At 35.0% G+C, this 21,692-nt stretch overlaps 3 protein-coding genes across 4 annotated transcripts in view; 1 reads left to right on the top strand and 2 right to left on the bottom strand.

Moving 5' to 3' along the window:
* LOC311072984 (uncharacterized protein) overlaps positions 1-21,692 on the top strand; it is a 1,552,487-nt gene that overhangs the window by 131,874 nt on the left and 1,398,921 nt on the right. The window lies entirely within an intron of this gene.
* Positions 1,423-11,218, bottom strand: ppm1ka (protein phosphatase, Mg2+/Mn2+ dependent 1Ka). 2 transcript variants are annotated; one of them, XM_084098344.1, is made up of 8 exons: positions 11,075-11,162; positions 10,337-10,381; positions 8,152-8,623; positions 7,228-7,328; positions 6,225-6,390; positions 4,937-5,081; positions 4,585-4,719; positions 1,423-4,143 (listed from the first exon to the last, which is right to left on the bottom strand). In XM_084098344.1, the coding sequence occupies exons 3-8, from the start codon at positions 8,583-8,585 to the stop codon at positions 4,012-4,014; spliced, it is 1,113 nt and encodes a 370-aa protein (XP_083954470.1). In that variant the 5' UTR covers positions 8,586-8,623; positions 10,337-10,381; positions 11,075-11,162; the 3' UTR covers positions 1,423-4,011. The 2 variants fall into 2 exon arrangements, with proteins under 2 accessions (XP_083954470.1, XP_083954469.1); XM_084098343.1 differs by lacking the exon at positions 10,337-10,381 and having other exon boundaries at positions 11,075-11,218.
* gprin3a (GPRIN family member 3a) lies at positions 13,217-20,082 on the bottom strand. The gene is made up of 2 exons (XM_084098303.1): positions 19,945-20,082; positions 13,217-18,499 (listed from the first exon to the last, which is right to left on the bottom strand). Exon 2 carries the CDS (start codon positions 18,433-18,435, stop codon positions 15,952-15,954), a length of 2,484 nt encoding a protein of 827 aa, XP_083954429.1. The 5' UTR covers positions 18,436-18,499; positions 19,945-20,082; the 3' UTR covers positions 13,217-15,951.

The following is a 21,692-nucleotide window of genomic DNA, read 5'->3' as shown; positions in this document are numbered from 1 at the left end:
CAGATGCATCGTCAAAAATTGATTCATATTCGATATGTCAATCTAAAACTTAGTTTAAATATTTTGCTTATTTTTTCATAACTATTAAGTTTTTATGAGCTCATATTAACTGAATTATATTAAAACATTTATCAGAGTGGCTGAAATCCACTTCTGCTGTTTTAAATGGGGAAATTTGTTAAACATCAAAATAAACGTTTGCTCCTCATTTCGAGCTGTAATTTAGACTACTACAGTTTTTGTGTCTATGTCATGCTGTGCTGTTAATCTTCACTGCTAGGGTGGCATTATATTTCATTCAGGCAATTTTTCAGCCTATAATTATAATGTTCTACCTTTAACTCTTTCCAGCCATTGACAGAATTTTCCGGAATTTATGACACGCCATTGACGAATTTGACAAAAATGCGACTTTCTCAGCTTTTGTTCAAAATGTTGTTTATAATTAATCTTGCCCACATTCAAGTGTTGATAAAAATGCATGAAGCTAGAATAAAACAGTTATTCATACAACAAAATATTCTGGCATTACACTTTTGTAAAAATGATCAAAAACGCTGGCGCTGGCTGGCAACTGTTTTCAGAAACGCTGGTGGGGAAAGAGTTAATACTTACACTGCAATCAAATATGCAGGAATGTAAAGATCAACCAGCGTCTGATGAATCTGATTCTGAACTATGTTCGTCCACCAGCAGAGGACAGAAGTGAACATATTCACTAGCCTACTCCACTTTTACTAACGCAGCCAAAATAACTAATACAAGCCAAATACATCTAATTTCTTGAGTTTATGGCCATTAAATTCAGATCTAAGCAGCAACTGAGAACACAATGAGAGAAATACACACAAACACTGTGATGAAACACATGCATTTCTCAGTAAACCATGCAGGTTTCCTCATGCTGGTCTCGTGTAGGCTATTCATAGCTCACATATTATACACATATGTCATGTGGGATGTGTTTACCATCTATAGGTCAAGCCATAACTGAAGCTAGTTCAGCAGGTCACCTTACCCTCTAAAGTTAAAGGGCAACCACGAGGCTTTACCTTACAGCAACCAGTGTTTTCCTCTGTCTTTGCTAGTCTGGTTAAAGATTTTAAATGTTTATATATATATATATATATATATATATATATATATGTGTGTGATTATATGTATGTATGTGTGTGTGTGTCAATAGGAACTTGTTTCTTTTTAAATACACAATCTTGTTATTCCTCAGTGCATGTTATTCTAAAGAAAATAAATGATTGTCTTGCACTGTATAAAATGATATGATCAATAATTTATGACATGTTTTTACATTGCATTAACTCATCAAAATAAGTCAAGCAATTTTCAACTTTCTACAAGATTCAACTCATTACTTTAAGTCAGTTTAATGCAATTTAAGTTGAAATGACTTTAACATCCAAGTTGACTGTACTCAAAAATTTTAATGCAGCAACTTTTTTTTGTTTACAGAGTAATAATCAAAATTCATAAATCAAAATACATGTATGCATTTGGCAGGCACTTTCATTCAAACATCCATCATCTGGGACATTCGTTCAAAGCTTTTTTCTTTTTTTTTTTGCTGAGAACATATGCAACATAATTAAAACCAACGAGTCCAGCACCGATTCTAAAGAAGTAAAGATAAATGTACATGCATTACACTATATTCCAACAAGCTTTGAACTTTAGTTTCCAGAGGAAGTGTCTCTGTCATGCATCATAACAGTATTTATTTCACACGAGGTTCTCTACACTCGTATTTCACAACTGACATTATGTAATATCACTCAACAGAGCAGAGATATTAATACTTCACTACAAGAGAATTTCTCTAAAAATAGATTCATAAACTCAAAACTAAATGTACATGCAGGTGTCATTATGAATTTCCCACCAAGAAATAAATCCATCATCCATATCTCCATCATTCATCATTCCAGCATTTATCAGACAAAAACGCACAAGTGACTTTATGGTATTAGTGATGCGATCATGAGCACAGATTTAGCAGTGCAGTTTAGACATGAAAATAAATATGAACATTTCTTACCAAAACACATTTGTAAAAGTAGAGAACCACAGAATGAGGTTTAACAAGACTGTCAGGCGGTTCCTAAACACATTTCTAAAATATATACAGAGATCATGTACAGTATAAGAACATAAAAATCTTTGAGTTGTTTTCACATACAGTTATTAAAGGAACCTGGAGTTGTTCTTCTCTCAACATGTGTCAATAACACACCATAAAACAATCACACTTTTCACTATAAACAAGATATAAGAAAAATGAAACTTAATATATTCTATTATATATTAATATTAAAGTAACATTTTATAATAAGGTTCAATTTGTTAACATTAGTTAATAAATGCTGTAAAAACATTAACTAATGTTAACAAATATTACCGTATTGTGTTACCATTAGTATTATTATATATAATTAATTTTTATTGAAGGGGGTGTCATGACATGATAATTTCAGGCATTATATATCCAAATGACTGAAATCTATACTCATCACCTGTGCAGGTACGGGTTGGTATATTAAATATTATATACAGTTTCAGCCAATAAATAAAAAATATTTAAAAAAAAAAATGTGTCAGAGTGTTCCAGAAATATTCCAAATAAAGATTTTATTGGAAAGAAAAATACTGAATCTGATATAATCAGAGATCTGTTTGATAGGCCTCCACTTCTGTTCACGAAACACAAGCAGAACAAATTTCTGTTCCTGAAATTTACTTACATAATTATCACATTGAATTAAGGATAACAATTTAGGAATCATTCTGAAATGATTTACACTGATTCATGAATGAGTGACTGAATAATGATTTAACACAATGAGTGTTATATAATATTAATAAAGAGTAAACCAAATAATAAGCAACAATTACTGTCTTTTCTATGGAAGCTTGTTTCTGACTTTTTATCTCACAATTCAGACTTTTTACTCGCAATTAAGAGTTTATATCTCACAATTCAGACATTTTACTCGCAATTAAGAGTTTATATCTCACAATTCAGACTTTTTTCTCGCAATTACGAATTTATATCTCACAATTCAGACTTATATCTCACAATTCAGACATTTTACTCGCAATTAAGAGTTTATATCTCACAATTCAGACATTTTACTCGCAATTACGAGTTTATCTCAGAATTCAAGCTTTTTTTCTCGCAATTACGAGTTTATATCTCACAATTCAAACATTTTACTTGCAATTACAAGTTTACATCACAATTCAGACATTTTTCTCGCAAATACGAGTTTATCTCAAAATTCAGATTTTTTTCTCGCAATTACGAGTTTATATCTCACAATTCAAGCTTTTTTCTCGCAAATACGAGTTTATATCTCACAATTCAGACATTTTTCTCACAAATACGAGTTTCTCAAAATTCAGATTTTTTTTCTCGCAATTACGAGTTTATATCTCACAATTCAAACTTTTTTCTCGCAATTACGAGTTTATATCTCACAATTCAGACATTTTTACGAGTTTATATCTCACAATTCAGACATTTTTCTCGCGATTACGAGTTTATATCTCACAATTCAGACATTTTTCTCGCGATTACGAGTTTATATCTCACAATTCAGACTTTTTACTCACAATTACAAGTTTATATCTCATCTTTTTTTAGAATTGTGAGATATAAAATCGTAATTGTGAGAAAAGTCAGAATTGAGATATAAACTCGTAATTGTGAGTAAAAAGCTTGAATTGTGATATAAACTTGTAATTGCGAGAAAAATGTCTGAATTGTGAGATATAAACGAACAATTACCTTTTTTATATTTGGTGGCGGAAACAAGCTTCCACGCTTTTAGGATATAAAGTTGCTGTCAAAACATAAAATCATCCGAGCAGAAGTTTTCTCCCAGTTTCATTCCCTTTAGATTGAGTTTGGACTTCTGTTCAGGAAACAGGCTGCCGGTGGTGTAGTTGTGTATTGGGACCGTTTCTCCTCGTGTTGAGATGATCTTTTGACCGCCGTTAAGACCAGCGGCCGATGGAGGCAAAGTTTCGGCTCATGTTGTACGTGTATTCGTCGTTCTGATGCTTTCCCCAGGCTCCGAACGGGACGACGATGAGTGTGCTGTTGTCCTCCGAGCCGTACTGCAGCGCCTGGACAACACAAACACACTTTAAGAAGAGGAATCATTGTGCAAATCATGGTCAGAATGAATTGGATGTCCCTATTTCCTTTCTCAGACTATAAGATTTCATCTAGGGCTGTGCAACGGTAAATCACAATTAATCGCTTCTGGAATAAGTTTATGTTTACATAATAAATGTGTGTGTACTGCGTATAATTACTTTGTATATATAAATACACACACACATGCATGTATATATTTAAGAAAAACGTGTTATTTATATATAATATAAATTATAAATACAGTATATACATGCAAATATTGCTTAAATATATACATGCATATGTGTGTATTTATATATACAAAGTAATTATACACAGTACACACACATATATTATCTAATACACAAACTTTTATTTCGGATGCGATTAATCGTTGCCCAGCCCTGATTTCATGGCTCATTCTGCACCTGCTCAGCAATGACGTTTGCCGCCTCGGTGGGGTCGTGGCACTGGTTGATGACGTCACAGATCTCCTGGTTGGTCATGATGAAGTTGATGCCGTCGGTGGTGAGAACCAGGAAAGAGTCGTGCGCGTGCTGCAACTACAGACGTCAGAGAACAATCAGCGCATGTTTGCACAACACATTGGATGCAAGTTTTGCACACTGAAATGCCACCACTAAAATTTGACGATTTATGTTTGAATAATTTTTCTTAAAACAAAAAAAGTTGTAAAATACAGATTGAAATGCACAATTATAACGCACATTTTAAAAGTCAGACTTATATTTGAAATGGATCAAATTGAGTATAACATACTAGGGTTCGAGTGGTCTCTGGTTCTGCGATCACGCCGCTCTTCTTCAAGTCGAAGTCTCCGATGCTGCGGGTCATTGCCAACCGGCCGTTAACGTTAGCCTGACCGACGCTATTCCACGCCACGAACCCGCCACTCTGACGGATTCTACACACAACACACACACACACACAGTATTTACATGGTTTAGTGGTACCATGATACAGGGATGATAATATCAATGTACACTACTCTTCAAAAGTTTGGTGTTTTAATGTTTCTGAAAAAAGTCTCTTCTGCTCACCAAGGCTGCATTTATTTGATCAAAAATACAGTAAAATCTGTTATATTGTCAAATATTATTACAATTTTAAAAAGAGGTTTTGTGCTTGAATATATTTTTAAATGTAATTTATTCCTGTGATCAAAGCTGAATTTTCAGCAGCCAATCACAAAGCTAAAAATTATTAAAAGCATTTTTGTTAATTGAAATAAAGTTTAAATAAAATAACATTTAAATGTTAGATTAATATAAAATAAACAGAAACTGCCTTGGCAACAAGTGAAATGAAATGTTAATTAAATAAAATAGAATATTAAACAAACTTTTTATTTTATTTTAACATTTCTCAATTTCATTTAGTTTCTCTTGTATTAAAATTACAACTACAACTGAAATAAAAGTTAATAACTATATAGGCATATTTAAGAAAAAACAATGACAAAACAACAAAATGACTAAACCTTTAACTACAATGTCAAAAAACATAAATAAAAACAAATTCAAAATATTAATAATAACTAAAAAGTATAGTATCTCAATTATACTAAAATAACATTGATTGGAAACAAACTGAAATATGTTGAAGCAATAAAATTACTAACATGAACTAGAAGTGAAATAAAAATAAATGAAACCTAAATGGTAATATAAAAAAAACAAATAAAAATTACGAAAACACATAATTACAAACAAACCCTGAAATTAAAATAAAGACTGATAATATAAAAAATAAAAGCAAATTAAAAAATTCTAAATATTAAAGAAAACTATTATTAGCATTCTATGTCCAGATAGTAACTTAAAACAGTACTTTTATCCAAGCGATATACTGAAATTGTTCTGCAAATAAAATCCACATAACCAAACGCTTGCGTAACATTGCACGCGCGATTCTTACAGCCGTAAGCCATAATTTGAGTTGCAGGATCTTTTATTAATAGCACACAGGCCTGTTAAATACGCAGAGAGATCTGGTATCACTACACATAGCAGAACATGTTATTCCTGGTGTGTGTGTGTGTGTGTACCTGTGTTTCTCATCTTTCCTCTCAGGCGTGTGATCGTCTGTGAGTTTGCGAGCTTTGCCCTTCCTGCACAGAAGAGCTCGGCTGTCCCCAACACTGCCGACGACCAGCTCGATCCCGTCTCTCAGCAGAGCCACTGTCGCAGTCGTGCCCACCATCATGAGCGAGGCTGACGAGTCAAACACATGCACAAACACACTTTAATGAACGCTTGCAGGATATGATGCTATTAAGATGACATATTATGCCCCTTTTCACAAGATGTATTATAAATCTATGGTGTCCCTAGAATGTGTCTGTGAGATTTCAGCTCAAAATTCCCCCCAGATCATTTATTATAGCTTGTCAAATTTGACCCTTTTTGGGTGTGAGCAAAAATGCGCCGTTTTTGTGTGTGTCCCTTTAAATGCAAATGAGCTGCTGCTCCGCCTCCGTTCAGAAGACGGTCGATCCTTTACATAGCCTGTAACTGGCGTTATTTTGTCACTTATTGGGAGCAGTATGCTAGCTGGAGCCATTTACCTCCAGTCTTTGTGCTAAGCTAGGCTAGCGGTGGGTGCGTCAGACAGAGTTACGGCACGCACGGAGATGAGAAGGGTGTGTATGGACTTATCTAACTCTGGGGGATACGGTGAATAAGCTAAAGTCCCAAAAAGTCGGTGTGTTCTTTTAAGGACCGGTAATATTATAATAAGATCCTCGTCACACGTCAGAAGGAGAGCGAAATCTGATCGGCTTATTTTTTGACATGCTTGCAGAGAAAGGCTCACCAAAACAAAGTTACTGGGATTCACTTTTCATGTTTTCTGTGTTGGTAGATGCACAGGAGACCCGATTATAGCACTTAAACACGGAAACAGTCAGATTTTCATGATATGTCCCCTTTAAAGTGGCGGATTAGTGTATGAAATCCTCAAGTTCATACAGGGAATGCATGAACTGATAAAATATGTGTCCCATGAAATGCAATGTGAGTGGCAAATGCATAAATGTTCATTTTTCATACCATTGCCGTATATCCGCAGCTCCGCAGCCAAAGCCACGTCCACCTGCAGGAACGCTTTCGACAAAACCGCCTGTAAATCTGTTTCCACCTCCAAACAATCCCTACAAAACACAAAAGCTTCACTATTTCATTCACAATGGTGCGTTATATTAAAGTGACCCAGAACACATTTTTGAGTTGATGGAAATACTGGTTATGATTTTCTTGATATTTTGTGACTGTTTCTTATTTAAGGTCATGAGCATGATTAAATTATGCTTAAAATTAAACACGATTAAAAATTGTAATCTAAGTAATTACATGATGTAGTGATTAATTAATCTAATTAATCGCACATTAAATTTGTCTGAGAAATTACCCCTAAAAGATCATTTAAAGTCATTATTGTGTTAAATGAGAAAAGCATCAAATATACAATAAGTAGCTTTAGAAAGAAACTAAAACTGCCAGTAATATATATGCTGCATTGAAGGCATGTTTATTTAAATTTTACTGTATATAAATTAATGTTTAGAACTGTATTTAACAACAATTAATTTTTTTTCTTTCTTTTTTTTACAAAATGTGAATTATTTTAGTAGTATTTTAAATATTTCACCTGATTTTTTATTTTTTATTATTGGTGAATTGTATTGAATCAAACTAGATTGTAAAAATGTCGAAGTTGTAAATAAAACAAGTACTTTTTACAAGAAAATACTAAATCATTCTTTCTACTTCAAAATTTCACATTTAATTCAATGTGTTTCTCCATTTCTTTGTAATTATTTGTCAAATTTACAAGCAATTTCTGAGTGAAAACTGTTTCAAAGCCTACTTTTCTCAGGTTAGGGTTATTTTTACCTGGATGATCGTAACTAGAACTTTAACATAATACAAGGGTTAATTAAGGTTAACTGAGCTGAAGGTCACCGTATGGTGTACCTGATGTGTTGCTCCATGTGTTTGTGACAGTAATCGGCGGCCTGTGGTCCTCCGTGCCCGTCAAACAGAGCGAAGTACAGTATGTTGTGCGCGAGCTTGCTCACTTGGAAACGGTCCTCGTTTTCCCGCCGACGGCCGATGTGGGAGGCGCAGCCCACGTTGGAAATGCTGACGTGTGGGATGGGGGTCCCATAGCGGATGCTGGGCGGCAACAGGATGGGCTCCTCTATCCGGTTATCCCAAATCCCAAAGGAATCCCACGTGGCTGGACGTCCGCTTCCGTCCATGTCCAAGCGTGTGCTGTTCCATCGGACTCCGGGAATGGTCGGCTCCCGCCCGCACACGCACCTGGTTGGATGCGCATTCGCGCTCCGGCCCACCGCAGGGAGGCTGCACCGGAGCAGACGGGACAACGAGACGGCCGAGACGGACATTCAGACTTCTGTTCCTCAGCACACTTCAGATATGACTCCTATGATCAAAATTAAAGGGGAACACTTTGAAATAAGGTTTAATTTAGTGCTGTCAAAACAATTAATCGCAAATAATCGCATCTAACAAAAAAGTTTGTAAATATACTGTATGTGTGTGTGTATATATATTGTATACAGTGTGTGTATATATATATATATATATATATATATATGTATATATATATATATATATATGTATATATATATATATATATATATATGTATATATATATATATATATATATGTATATATATATATATATATATATATATATATAAATACATACATGTATTTACAAACTTTTATGTTAGTTTATGTTACTTTTATTTGAGATGCGATTAATCACGAATAATCGTTTGTCGCATATAACATAAAAGTTTGTAAATATACTGTATGTGTGTATATATATATATATTGCATACAGTGTATATATATATATATATATATATATACACATGTATTCACAAACTTTTATGTTAGATGCAACAAACGATTATTCGCGATTAATCGCATCTCAAATAAAAGTTAGTAAATATATATGTGTATGTATGTGTATATACATGCAGTATATATACACTGTATATATACACAAATTATGTATTTACAAACTTTTATGTTAGATGCGATTAAATAGATTTATCGCAATTAATAGCATCTAACATAAAAGTGTGTAAATATATGTGTGTATGTATGTATATATATATATATATATATATACTGTATATATACACACTGTGTATATGTATACACACATACACAACACACACATATATTTAAAAAACTTTTTTTATGTTAGCTGCGATTAATTGCAATTAATCGATTTGACAACACTAGTTACATTTAGTTAGCATGAACGAACAAAAAAATATACATTGGTCACCGTTTACTAATACGATATTAAAATCCAAAGTTTTATCTGTTAATATTATTGATAACACTTTACAATAAGGTCCCACGAGTAAACATCAGTAAGTGTATTTACTAACATTAACAATAAGCGATACTTTTGTTACAGTATGTATTTATCTTTGTTAACGTTAGTTAATACAAATATAACTGTTCACTGTTAGTTCATGTCAGCTCAGCACCATTAAATAATGTTAACAGATACAACTTTTGATTTTAATAATGTAATATTAAATGTTGAAATTAACATTAACTAAGATTAATAAATGCTGTATAAGTATTGTTCATTGTTAGTTCATCTTAACTAATGTTAACTAATGAAATGCAAGTGTAACCATGTTATTTAATCACCATGTGATTTAATTGTATTTTTATTAACTAACATTAATAATGATTAATAAATACTATAACAAATGTATTGCTCATTGTTAGCTAATGTTAGTTAATGCATTAATTAATGTTAAGTAATGATACCCTTTTGTAGTTAGTAGTGTTTGCCAAGTCAAAACAAACCCCAAATCTTTTGCAATATTTTCAGATGATGCAGACTTTGCGAATATTTCAGATGATGGCAACATAATCTTAACATTGTAATATTATCCTTATACTGTAATTGTAACTGCAGCATAAAGTTAATTCAAGTTAACTTACACCATAACATTACAGCTGTGTATCACATTACTTTGACACATCTCTGGCTGATAACAGAATACTTCTTAAATTATAACACTGAAACAGGCATTATCTGTAAAGCTGCTTTGAAACAATATGTATTGTGAAAGCTTGAGTTGAACTGATCCTGGACCTGTGATGACAGAGGTCTGTCACGTCCTCCCCAAAGTCAATCAATCTATAGGGTAAGCAAACATTAAGTTGTGAGCAGCGCATAATGACTTCTGCAGGTCAAGTTCATGTGAATCTGCTGTGCGTCACACTACTGACCTTTGTGAGACGTGTGTGTTTCATGTCAAAACAAACACATGCCATTGCCAGCACAGATGACATCACTGGGTCATGTGACAACGTGACATTTCAAAATGCATATGCTTGATTTAAATTACTTGCAGCAGTCATGTAAAAAGCACATTTTCTTATTTGCACCATATCTTTATATATTATTGTTAAAAAATATTAATACGTTTTTGCTGATTTTAGATGTACTGTACTTTTGATTCATGGTAAAATATATATATATATAAACATGACTTCTGTTCTTTTCTAAACTTTTTTTTAAGTTCAAGTACAACAATGTACTTTGCAAACAAGTTGGATAAATAAATATGTTATTTCCTAAACTTTTTATTTTAAATTAACTTTATGCTTGTAAAACTATTTTAAAAAGATGACAGTAAAAAAAAAATGTTTTTAAACTTTATAATAGTCTTACTTGAAATCCGTTTCTACATAAACACAGAGATTATAACACGAAAATATAACGCTGTTTCTTCAGTAAGTTAATAATAATTCCTCAGACCAGTTTTCGTCAAAGCTCTGAATGTCACCGCTCGTTACAAAAGCAAAACGCAGATTTACAGACACTTACCTGCGTCAAATAAGCAGGTTTATCATTTAGTTGACAAAGTTATTGTCGGTCCCAAAAAGTGAGCTAGACAGCTGGAGTGAGCGAAGGTGTGTGTCAGACCAACACACTTCAACGCTGCTAGTTAAACTGATAAACTAGTCTTGCTCCAGGGGGCGTTGGCGGATCAGAAGCATAAAAGCCCAATCAACATTTGAGCCGCATTTAAATCTCAGGATTTGTCAGTAAAGAGACGCTTGTATACTAAAACCTATAAACTGTTAAATCGATTAATTTCAAAAAATCGAAACATGAGCTAATAATGAAAGTACGCCGCGGCAATGTTTACAAAATTATTTTGAAATAATTCTGACCATAAACACAAACGATGATTGGTCGATCCTGAACAGCGCTGAGAAAAGTAACACATATCAAATGGCCAAGTTCTGTTTCAGAAGCGGTCTGGATGATAATACCGAAATAATGACACTGAGGTACTTTGATTATAGTCACTTAAAGGAAATTATACAGTGAAGAATGAACAGTGAATAAAGTATTATTTAGACTCGTTCTTCCTGACCAATCAGAGACAACGTCCGAGCTGCTAAACCCCGCTCCTTCATCACATTCCATTACACAGATTATCCAATCACAGGCCGTCTCCACAGGCCGCTCGTCCAATCAGATGAGGGGGTGTGTGAGTGTTTGGGTCAGGCATTTTTTTATGCGCGCCACCGCCGCGTCGAACATTCTCTTGCTGACTGACATGATTTGCTTTACTCTATTCGTTTATTTTCTGTAAATCAATTCCTTAAACCAAATGATTCTTTGTTATATAGCCTAGTATTCCAACATAAAGACAGATTTGAGAACATGTGTCCCCAATAGAAGTATTATGATTATTTAAGATAGAAGTGCCTTTGAACATCTAACTAAAATGTGTTACAGTCCCAAATATATTTGATTTAAAAATGCATTAGGGGCATTAGCATTAACATGGTGTGTGTATGGCCTCTCTCTTTCACACACACACACACACACACACACACACAGATGGATCACAGCATGTTTCCGCTGTAAACACAGCAGAAGTCCTGAATAAAAGATCAGCAAGTACTCAAAACAGATACATTTAAATACACTATAAATAACTCATTCCTGAGGAGACGTTTTCTTAAGGAAACAGCTGCACTTGCAAGGTAGCAAATGTGTAAAGATTTAGTTTACAGTACATACTTTTACTAATTCTGCAAAATATAGTCTGTACACTGTGCATAATGCCAATCATACTGCATAGTATACAGTAAGTTTTCGGCTAGTATTCCATTCCATAAAAAGACAATAAATGGTTAAATTTGCATATATAAGAAAGAGCAATTACAATAAAATATATGCAAATATTAACAAAGATAATTTGATTTTGAGTTTTGAATATTCATTAGTCATTAATGACGTCAAGTCTTTAGGAGATTTTCAAACCTTAAATTTCTAAAGAAATGAAGCAAAAATATAACTTTAAATTGAAATTCCACAAATTAAAGTCTGAATGGAGTTTGTGTTTTATTGTTTGTGTCAAATTGCAGAAGTTTAATTTTTACTTACTTATACTTAATAGTGTTTGAGGTTTTGTACAAACACTAACCGGGATGTTTGAGGAACATCAGCACATCTATAAAGAGAACAAAACAGAAATAAAAGAGAGAGATATTACACCATTTCTCTGAAGTAAGTAGGGCAGATGCTCGGTATAGGGTCCATGATGTCGACCGAACACGGGACTCAGTAGATGTGTGTGCTTATACACCTGTGTGTTTGATTTACTCTGAGTGCTGCGGATACAATATCAACGCAGCTCGACTGAAATATTTAAAGCTGGACTCAATTCAGACATCATTTAGAACAAAGATAACCCAATTCACGTCAATATCTACGTCTTGCTCCCTCACACGGAAAATATAAAATATTCAGTAGACTTCACTTAAGAGCTCTGAGCGGAAACACAAAGAAAGACCTCATTCAGTCAAGTCCTGGTACCTCGGTAAAAATAACATGAGATCACACACCAGTCACAGTGCTCAGAAAACAAGAACCAGGCTCAAACACAAGGTGTTTTAACTATATTTCTGTTTGTGCAAGACTTGAGGCTTTAACATCAGACACATCACATAGAACATCACAATCATTATTTTATTCCATTAAAGTGCTCTATAGTGATTATCAGCCCAGCATCGTGTATCTCTAAAGGCATTTTTGCAGTGATAAAGCAACTGAAAGTCATTCTTTTTCAATGAGATTAACATCTGCCAGCATTAACTACAACTACCAGTGCTTGAAGTTGTTCAGGTATGTAAGTGAGTACAAAGTAGAGCTGCACGATTAATCGTTAAAATATTGCGGTCTCGATTCTAACACTCACACGATTATTCCTAAATGACAACGATTAAATTTATTGTGTCAATTAAACTTTTGCCAAAATCATACCTCATGTTTAGGTATGAAACCACTTCACAAACAGTCTTTTCAACCACACAGTTTCCTTATTTCTGTTACAATAATTCAAATTATTACAGAAATACTGGGCTAAAAGTTTATAGTTCGGATATAAACACTGATGACTACGGTAGTGATCAAAATAAACCAAATCACTTTTTGAAAGTAACTTGGCGCTTCAAATAACGATTGTTTCATTACATCATTACACCAGTAGGTGGCGACAAGTGACTGTTAAAATGTATTTGCTACTGAATCATTCACTCAATAGATTCGTTCAAAAACACAGATTCATCCAGTAATCAAGTCAAGTCACCTGCTTATCACCAGTAATGAAACAAGTCTTTATGAGGGAGTCATTGAATCATTCATTCAACCAATTTAAAAAATATATATTCATTCTAATTAATTAAAGATTTTGAATAGACTGCAGCAATTATTATTTTGTCAGAACCTCTAGTAAATTACATGTTATTTTATTCAGTACTCTGTTCAGAATCGTAGGAGAATCGTGATCTGTTTTTGAAAAAATCAATTTATCCAGAATCGTGCAGCTCTAGTACAAAGTTGACTGGACATGATCAATGCTCTCATTTAGATAGTAATTACCCGTTCTGAGAAAACTTTCAACGTCCCTAAAAACATTATCATACAGAAACTGTTTTCAAACCAGTGCTCAGATTAAATCTACAAAGTAGATTTTTCTATAAAAAAAAAGAACAAAGAAAAGTGATAAAAAAGTTGGTTTTGAAAATGTCTAGCTAAATATAGTGACATTCAGTTAATACTGTGAAGACAGTAGACACTTTTTTCCTGTGCAAAATCGAAAAAAAGTCATTGAACTTTCAATAAAGTTCTGTAATAGTGAACGATTCACTTGTAGATTAATATTCAAGTGAACGCATTAACTCAGTCTAACAGGCTAGTTCACATCACTTCAAACTAATACCAACATTTCAAATACTCTAATGTTGGATGTTGGCTTTAGAAATGGGAAACATAATTGCAATTTCCATTCTGCCCCAACAAACACAAACTGTGTGAACACATTGATCCAGAACAATATCTGAAAGATGGAGTTTGTTGAGGCAGAGAATGAGTCTTAAAGGGATAATTGACCCCAAAATGAAATATGCTCATATCCATCCAAAACTATACAAGATTCATTCTTCTGTGGAAGACAAAGGTCTCAGTGCCGTTTGTCAATACAGTAGAAGTTCAATGCTGTTTTGTTCCCAAGGTTCTTCAAAATATCTACTTTTGTGTTCCATAGAATAAAGAAAGTCATGCAAGGTTTAGACAAATGGGATACTCTACAGTCTCATGCACTTCATAGTCAAGAACATGCGTAGGCCATGAGACTGCAAGTTTACATGAAGTTCGCCATTTTGGGACTCGGCCATTGACAAGAAGTAATTTCAAGACCTTACAGTTTGTGTCTACATATTTTTTTTACTTTTTTTAATCTGCTATAAGTCTAGCCCCCATCTATAAAATACATTTACATATAAATGGGTTACACTTTATTTTGGTAAACCAGTTTACACACTCTATTAACTATAAGTAACTACATGTCAACTAACTCTCATTAATTTGCAGCTACATGTCAACTAAAGCCGCATTTCTACCGAAATTACCCGGAACAATTTGTCCCAGGAACTTTTTCCTCCCAGACCTGTTGCTGTCTGCGTTTCCATCGCGGTCTAAAGTACCGTGAATTTTAGGCATATTAGTTCGGTGACGTAGGACTGCGTGCTACCTTCCAGTTCCCACTGGATTTCATCATCTGAATTTAAGCTTAATAAAGCCTGAATCTCGTCGTTGGTCCATCATTAGTATTTTTTAAACTCCATTGTTGATTCGAATAGCAAACAACTCTTACTTCTCGCACCGCAACAGATTTTTAAAAATGGTGGTTGAAATAAAATGCTGCGTGGAGAAAACCAATCAAAATGCTACGTGAACTCAACCAATCAGCATGTTCAGCACCCAAGTCCCACCCCCGAAGGTTCCTGAACTTTTAAAAAGTACTACCTCTCCAGCAGAGACTTTCTGATAGGGACATTTTTACCCAGAACTTAATTTAGACCCTAGTCTCTGCGGTCGAAACACACTGAGAACCACCCCAAAGTGGTCCTAGTTCCTGGGGAAAGTTCCTGCAGTGGAAACGCGGCTTAACTCTCATTAGAGTATTAGTAGACTGTTAGGTTAGGGTTAATAGAATAGGTTGACATGTAGTTGCAAAGTTACTTATAGTCAGTAAAATGTCTATTGGGGAGCATCAAAATAAAGTTTTAGCAGATATTAAGGAGACAATCTACTTATTCGTTAGTTAGTTGACGTAGTTGCAAAGTTACTTATAGTTAGTAGAATGCCTAAAGTGAAATTAAAGTGTTACCAAAAAAAACGAATCACTTTGGCAGTTCCTCTTTGGGTTGTGGTTTCGAGCAGCAATTAGATCCAGGGAACAGTGATCTGAAGACATTCCTCTTCCTCTTTTCTGTCCTGCCCTTTCCAGGCGACTGTTCGGAGAGACATATGGAGTTCCGGAGTGTGCTGATCCGCCGCTCCTGTTCACGGATCTTGCTCTGCAGGTGGTTCTGGATGGCAAACCCTAGCGATTCCATATCCAGCGACGCTCCATACACTTCCCACGTCATTCCCTGCTCATCCCAGATGATCTGCTGAGGTGCACCACTCTCCTCATTTTCTCCCTCCACTTCTCCTGTTCTCCCAGTATTGGGGGGTTTTAAGGAGTCCTCGGAGGACTTGTTCGGCACCCCGGGCAACAGTCTGCAAGTTGTGTCCAATTCACTGATGGTTACTTTCGAATCAACAGTCTGCGGTGACTGGCTACAAAGTTCAATCTCTATTTGACACACATGTTTTAGAGGTTTCTGGCTATTGGGAGACTTGTAAGGGGCTGGACCTAGAAATCTAGGCTTGGCTCCCGTTGGTCTGAGGTCTACAGTTGGCAACCAATCAGAGTCAGAGTTGCTATTGGGCTTGAGATCATTGTGTAGGCCCACTTTAGGGTTGAGGACAATCTTAGGGTTCATTTGAAGGTATTGAGAGTCATGGACTGGACTCATGTCTGTGGATTTGCTGCAAACCTCCATGACCGCCTGGACCTCGACGTCAACGTAAACTGGGTGCAGATCCGCCTGTAGTGCTGCGTCCTTTGTTTCGGTCACTAGGAAACCTTCAATTGTTTTTGTCTCTGCTATATTCAATTGCTTGGATGTCGGTGTCTTATCAACTGGGAAACCTTTAATTGTCTTTGTCTCTGCATCGTTCAATTGCTTGGATGTCGGTGTCTTATCCACTGGGAAACATTCAATTGTCTTTGTCTCTGCATCGTTCAATTGCTTGGATGTTGGTGTCTTATCCACTGGGAAACCTTTAATTGTCTTTGTCTCTGCATCGTTCAATTGCTTGGATGTTGGCGTCTTATCAACTGGGAAACCTTTAATTGTCTTTGTCTCTGCATCGTTCAATTGCTTGGATGTTGGTGTCTTATCCACTGGGAAACCTTCAATTGTCTTTGTCTCTGCATCGTTCAATTGCTTGGATGTCGGCGTCTTATCAACTGGGAAACCTTTAATTGTCTTTGTCTCTGCATCGTTCAATTGCTTGGATGTTGGCGTCTTATCCACTAGGAAAGCTTTAATTGTCTTTGTCTCTGCATCGTTCAGTTGCTTGGATGTCGGTGTCTTATCCTTTTCGTTCATCGCTGTATCCTTCTTGGCCTCAGCCACCATTTTGTCCTTAATCTCAAATTCCCCCTTTCTCTCTCCTGTCTGTCTCTTCTCCTCGCTTTTTGCTTCCTCCTTTTCCTTCCGTCTCTGACTGCTCCCTGCGTGTCTCTCTTGGGTTGTGACATATGCGTCAGTCTTGTCTTCAGGCTCTTCAGCTGTTTGTTTCGATGACAGAGCGGAGGTTAGTTTGCACCCTGTCGAGCTCATCACCGTGAGGTCTCTTCCATCGTGTCCCTGAGGGACAGTGTTCTCTATTTCATCTCCTAGCGTTTCTCCTTTTCTCTCAGTCCTGCTCTTTATCTCTTGCTCCTGGCGTCTCTGAGGACTCTCTCCTGCTGCTTTCGCCCCCAGTTGCAGTTTGCTCTCCACCAACGTGTCAATCATTTTATCCTTTGGAGAAGTCGATAACGGTCCTTCTTTGCCTGTAACTCTTTTAATCCGCTCGGTTTTGTCCAATTTGAGAGATGCAGGGTGGGATAGTTTAAGTTTGGGGCTGGAAGTGGCTCGAGGAATGTGCGAAAGAGATGCCCGGTTGAGACTCTTGGGAGAGTCGTTTGAGGAAATCTGGGAAGCAGAAGTGGTTTTGTGAAGCATCTTTTGTGGGGAGTCTGCGGAGGCCATTATATGAGATGCTGAGGCCGTCTTTTGGATGTTTTTGGAAAATGTTTTAGCACTTGCTTGTAGCTTCTTCTCATGGCTTGCATTTGGGGATCTGAGTTTTGGCCCACTGGGTTGAGGTTGAGTGGATAAACTTAAGACCTCCATTCCAGGTGCAGTTGCTTTGGTTGATGCTATTTTAGTCATAGCAGTTGTGTTGACTGTTCTCGCAGTGGCTTGCTTGGTCGTAGCCGAGTACATGGTGGGTATTCTCGAGGCAGGGAGGGGTTCTGCGGCTGGATTGGTAGCTAATGCTGTGTGTTTTAGTGTTTTTACATGGCCGGCAGATTCCCTGGAGTTGGGTCTCTCCTCTAGCTCTTTAGCTTCTACTTCAATCCCATGATTCTCTCCAATTCTTGTCCTTGTTCCAGGAGAGAAGTTTCCCTTTCTGTGCTGTCCTGAGGGCTTGGACTCAGATTCCCAGCATGCCTTGGGCTCATCGTTTCTGGACAAATGAAGGAAAGCAGGTCGGGATTCCATGAAACCAATCCAAATGAATATCCAGCTCTGATTTAGTGATGTTTTAGTTGTGGGTATGACACATCTGTCAAGTGAAAAACAGCAGATTCTGTTAAAGCATTTGAAACATTATAAAATAATTTTAGTGCTGGGCAACGATTAATCGCATCCAAAATAAAAGTTTGTGTTTACATAATATATGTGTGTGTATAATTATTTTGTATATATAAATCAAACATATGCATGTATATATTTAAATATTGCATGTATATACTGTATATATATTTTACATATAAATATTTTATATATAAATAACACATTTTACTTAAATATATACATGCATATGTTTGATTTATATAGCCTATAGAAAATAATTATACACAGTAGTACACACACATATATTATGTAAACACAAATTTTTATTTTGGATGCAATTAATTGCGATTAATCGTTGCCCAGCACTAAATTGTTTATTAACTTTTTTCAAACCATTAGTGAGTTTTGATCTTAGGGTTACTCAACAAACCTTTTACTTCTTTAGATTTTCAAATAGTTTGATTATTTTGGGTGAAATATCTAAATTAAATGTCCAAAAAAAGAATAAACAAGCATAATGAATTGTTTTAAGAGCATTGCCATACGGTCACCAATTGTTTACACTGTACATTAAAACATGCAAAAGCATTTCCAATTCATTTACATAGAGCAGGACAAACAGAAAGAGAGAGGAACCAATCATTAAGAGCCATCAGAGAGATCAAAGCTCTGCCTCATCTTCATTGATCAAACTTTGTAATTCACATTAGATAGATGGAAATGACATGATTTATTGATTTTGTCAATTCGGTAAGGTACTGTAAGTGCACTCCTGACGTAACGACTCAGTGCCCTCTACATTATCTTGCATTGTTTGTTACTGAATTAATTTGTTAAAATTACTACATTGAAAAAAAAAAAAAAAAAGATATTCAAGTTGCATTTTGGTAATCAAACCAAATGTCATTATACTGCATGTTAGTATAATCATATGCATTGATTTAAAACAATGTTTTATAAAAAGGAAACAAAACTAATGAAAGCAGGTTTTGAAAGCTGGCTGTTTTACAAATGCAATCAGTTTTGGGTTTTGAAAATAGAACCAAAGCAATTAAAAAAACTCACATTTCCCAGCTGGAAAACAAACAAACAAACAAACATCTTAAGCCAGTTTAAGAAGGAAGTGTCCAAAACGCCCTTATTCTCTTTATTAGATTTGATTTCAGATTTAATTCATCGTCTAAAATAATGGGACACTTAATTCGATTCTAATGTGTTCTAACAACTTAACGCGTTTCTCTCGTCTGCTTCTTCAAATGCGTGTCTATGTTTATTATTTGAAGATATACAGTTTATAATTTGTAATAAATGTACAGAGATTATCGACACAAGACCACGTAAACACTATCGATTTATAGTCATTAATAAAGTACACAAATGGACCACAAACACGTCTTCTTGAATAAATATTACACGCGGCACAATTATACTCACTATTTAATGCCTCTCAGATCGATCCAGAAGATGTCCATCATGTGTGTGTGTGTGTGTGTGTGTGTTCTTCTGAAGGTTGATGCTGAAACTGTGGAGTGTTTTTCCCTCTCATGCTTGAATAAATGACGATACGCATCCGATACGCGCACGCGCAGGCGCGCGCTCGAGCTGCAAGAGAAGCAGGGGTGACGCGCGGAATTCAGCGCGCACATATTGATTTAGTTTGATGATGTGAGTCTCATTTTTCCAAAACATCAACAGCCACTTTACAGTTGTGAGCGTCAGATCGCTCGCTTTTCTTCAGTTCAGCGGGGAATTCGCCAGAACGCAATTGCATCTCTGTTCTTGATATGGAAACATAAATGCACCTGCATTTTCTGCAGAGCTCAGCCTATACTCAAGCACTTTAGACCGATTTTAATTTTGTAAACAAGTTTAAAATATCTAATTAAATGTTGAATATTTAATATCTGTAATGTGATAAAGAAACGTAAAATTATTAAAGTCTCCTTATAAATCACCTAAATTAACAATTACAACTTGCGCTGAATAATTTGTTTCTTTCATAATGTTTTTTAATCGAAAATAACTCTAAATGTCTGTCCAAAAGAAAATCTTAAATTTCCCACAAGTAGGCTAATTATGACTTTATAGTGCAAATAGCTACATATAATATAATTATCAAACAAACTACGACTATAACAGAATGGACTGCCATAGTAGCCTTAACAAATGCTTAACTCTCTCGTTTTCAAAATATAACACTGCAAAATATCATTAGTAATACTTAGGCTAATTATAGCTGAGAATTACTGACTCCCAGAGTGCATTGCGGCATGAATAAATTATGCATTTTCAAATATTTTTTTGGTTTTTTATTTTATTTTTAATAACTTTTGCAAAGTTTTCAAACAAACTTCTTTCAGGTTGTCATTATGGGTTATTGTTTGTAGAATTTTGAGGAAAATAATGATTTTAAACCGTTTTGGAATAAGGCTGTAACAACAAAATGTGGAAAAAGTGAAGCGCTGTGAATACTTTCCAGATGCTCTGTAATTCATCTGGGTTTGTCTGCATCTTATATTTCTTTGGACTCTAACTAAAGATAGAAATAAGCAGCTCGGATCAGAAAGGATCAAATGCTTAAAACTCCTATCAACTCAAAAATTATTTTAAAATCAAACATGCAGAAAAAGCTACACAATCTGAATCTGTTTATTAAAGCTTTTAGATTGGATGTACAGTTGTTTTAATCATTCATTAGCAGCATTATAAGCCTAATTTATTAATAAAGTAACATAAAAACTCACCTCAAATTCATATGATTTGAAAAATGATTCATGCGGTGCAGGATGAGCTACACACTTCAGTTCAATACTTTACAGTAATAGAGACGCTTGACTTGCACTAATGCTCAAAATTATGTTTTTAAAAAGAAATCTCTTCTGCTCACCAAAGCTGTATTTATTTGATTAAAAATATAGGAGAAATTGTTAAATATTATTACAATGTAAATCATCTGTTTTCTATGTGAATATATAGTAAAGTGTAATTTATTCCTGTGATCAAAGCTGTATTTTCAGCATCATTACTCCAGTCTTCAGTGTCACATGATCCTTCAGAAATCACTCTAATATGATGATTTGATGCTCAAGAAACATTTATGATTATTATCAATGTTGGAAACAGTTGTGCTGGTCATATTTTTGCTGAAACTGTGATACATTGTATTTCACGATTCTTTAATG

The sequence above is a fragment of the Abramis brama genome (genome assembly GCF_963993115.1).
Source record: "Abramis brama genome assembly, chromosome: 22".
NCBI lineage: Eukaryota > Metazoa > Chordata > Actinopteri > Cypriniformes > Leuciscidae > Abramis > Abramis brama.
Note: the sequence above shows the minus strand (reverse complement) of the source record. Positions and strands in the feature narration are given on the sequence as shown.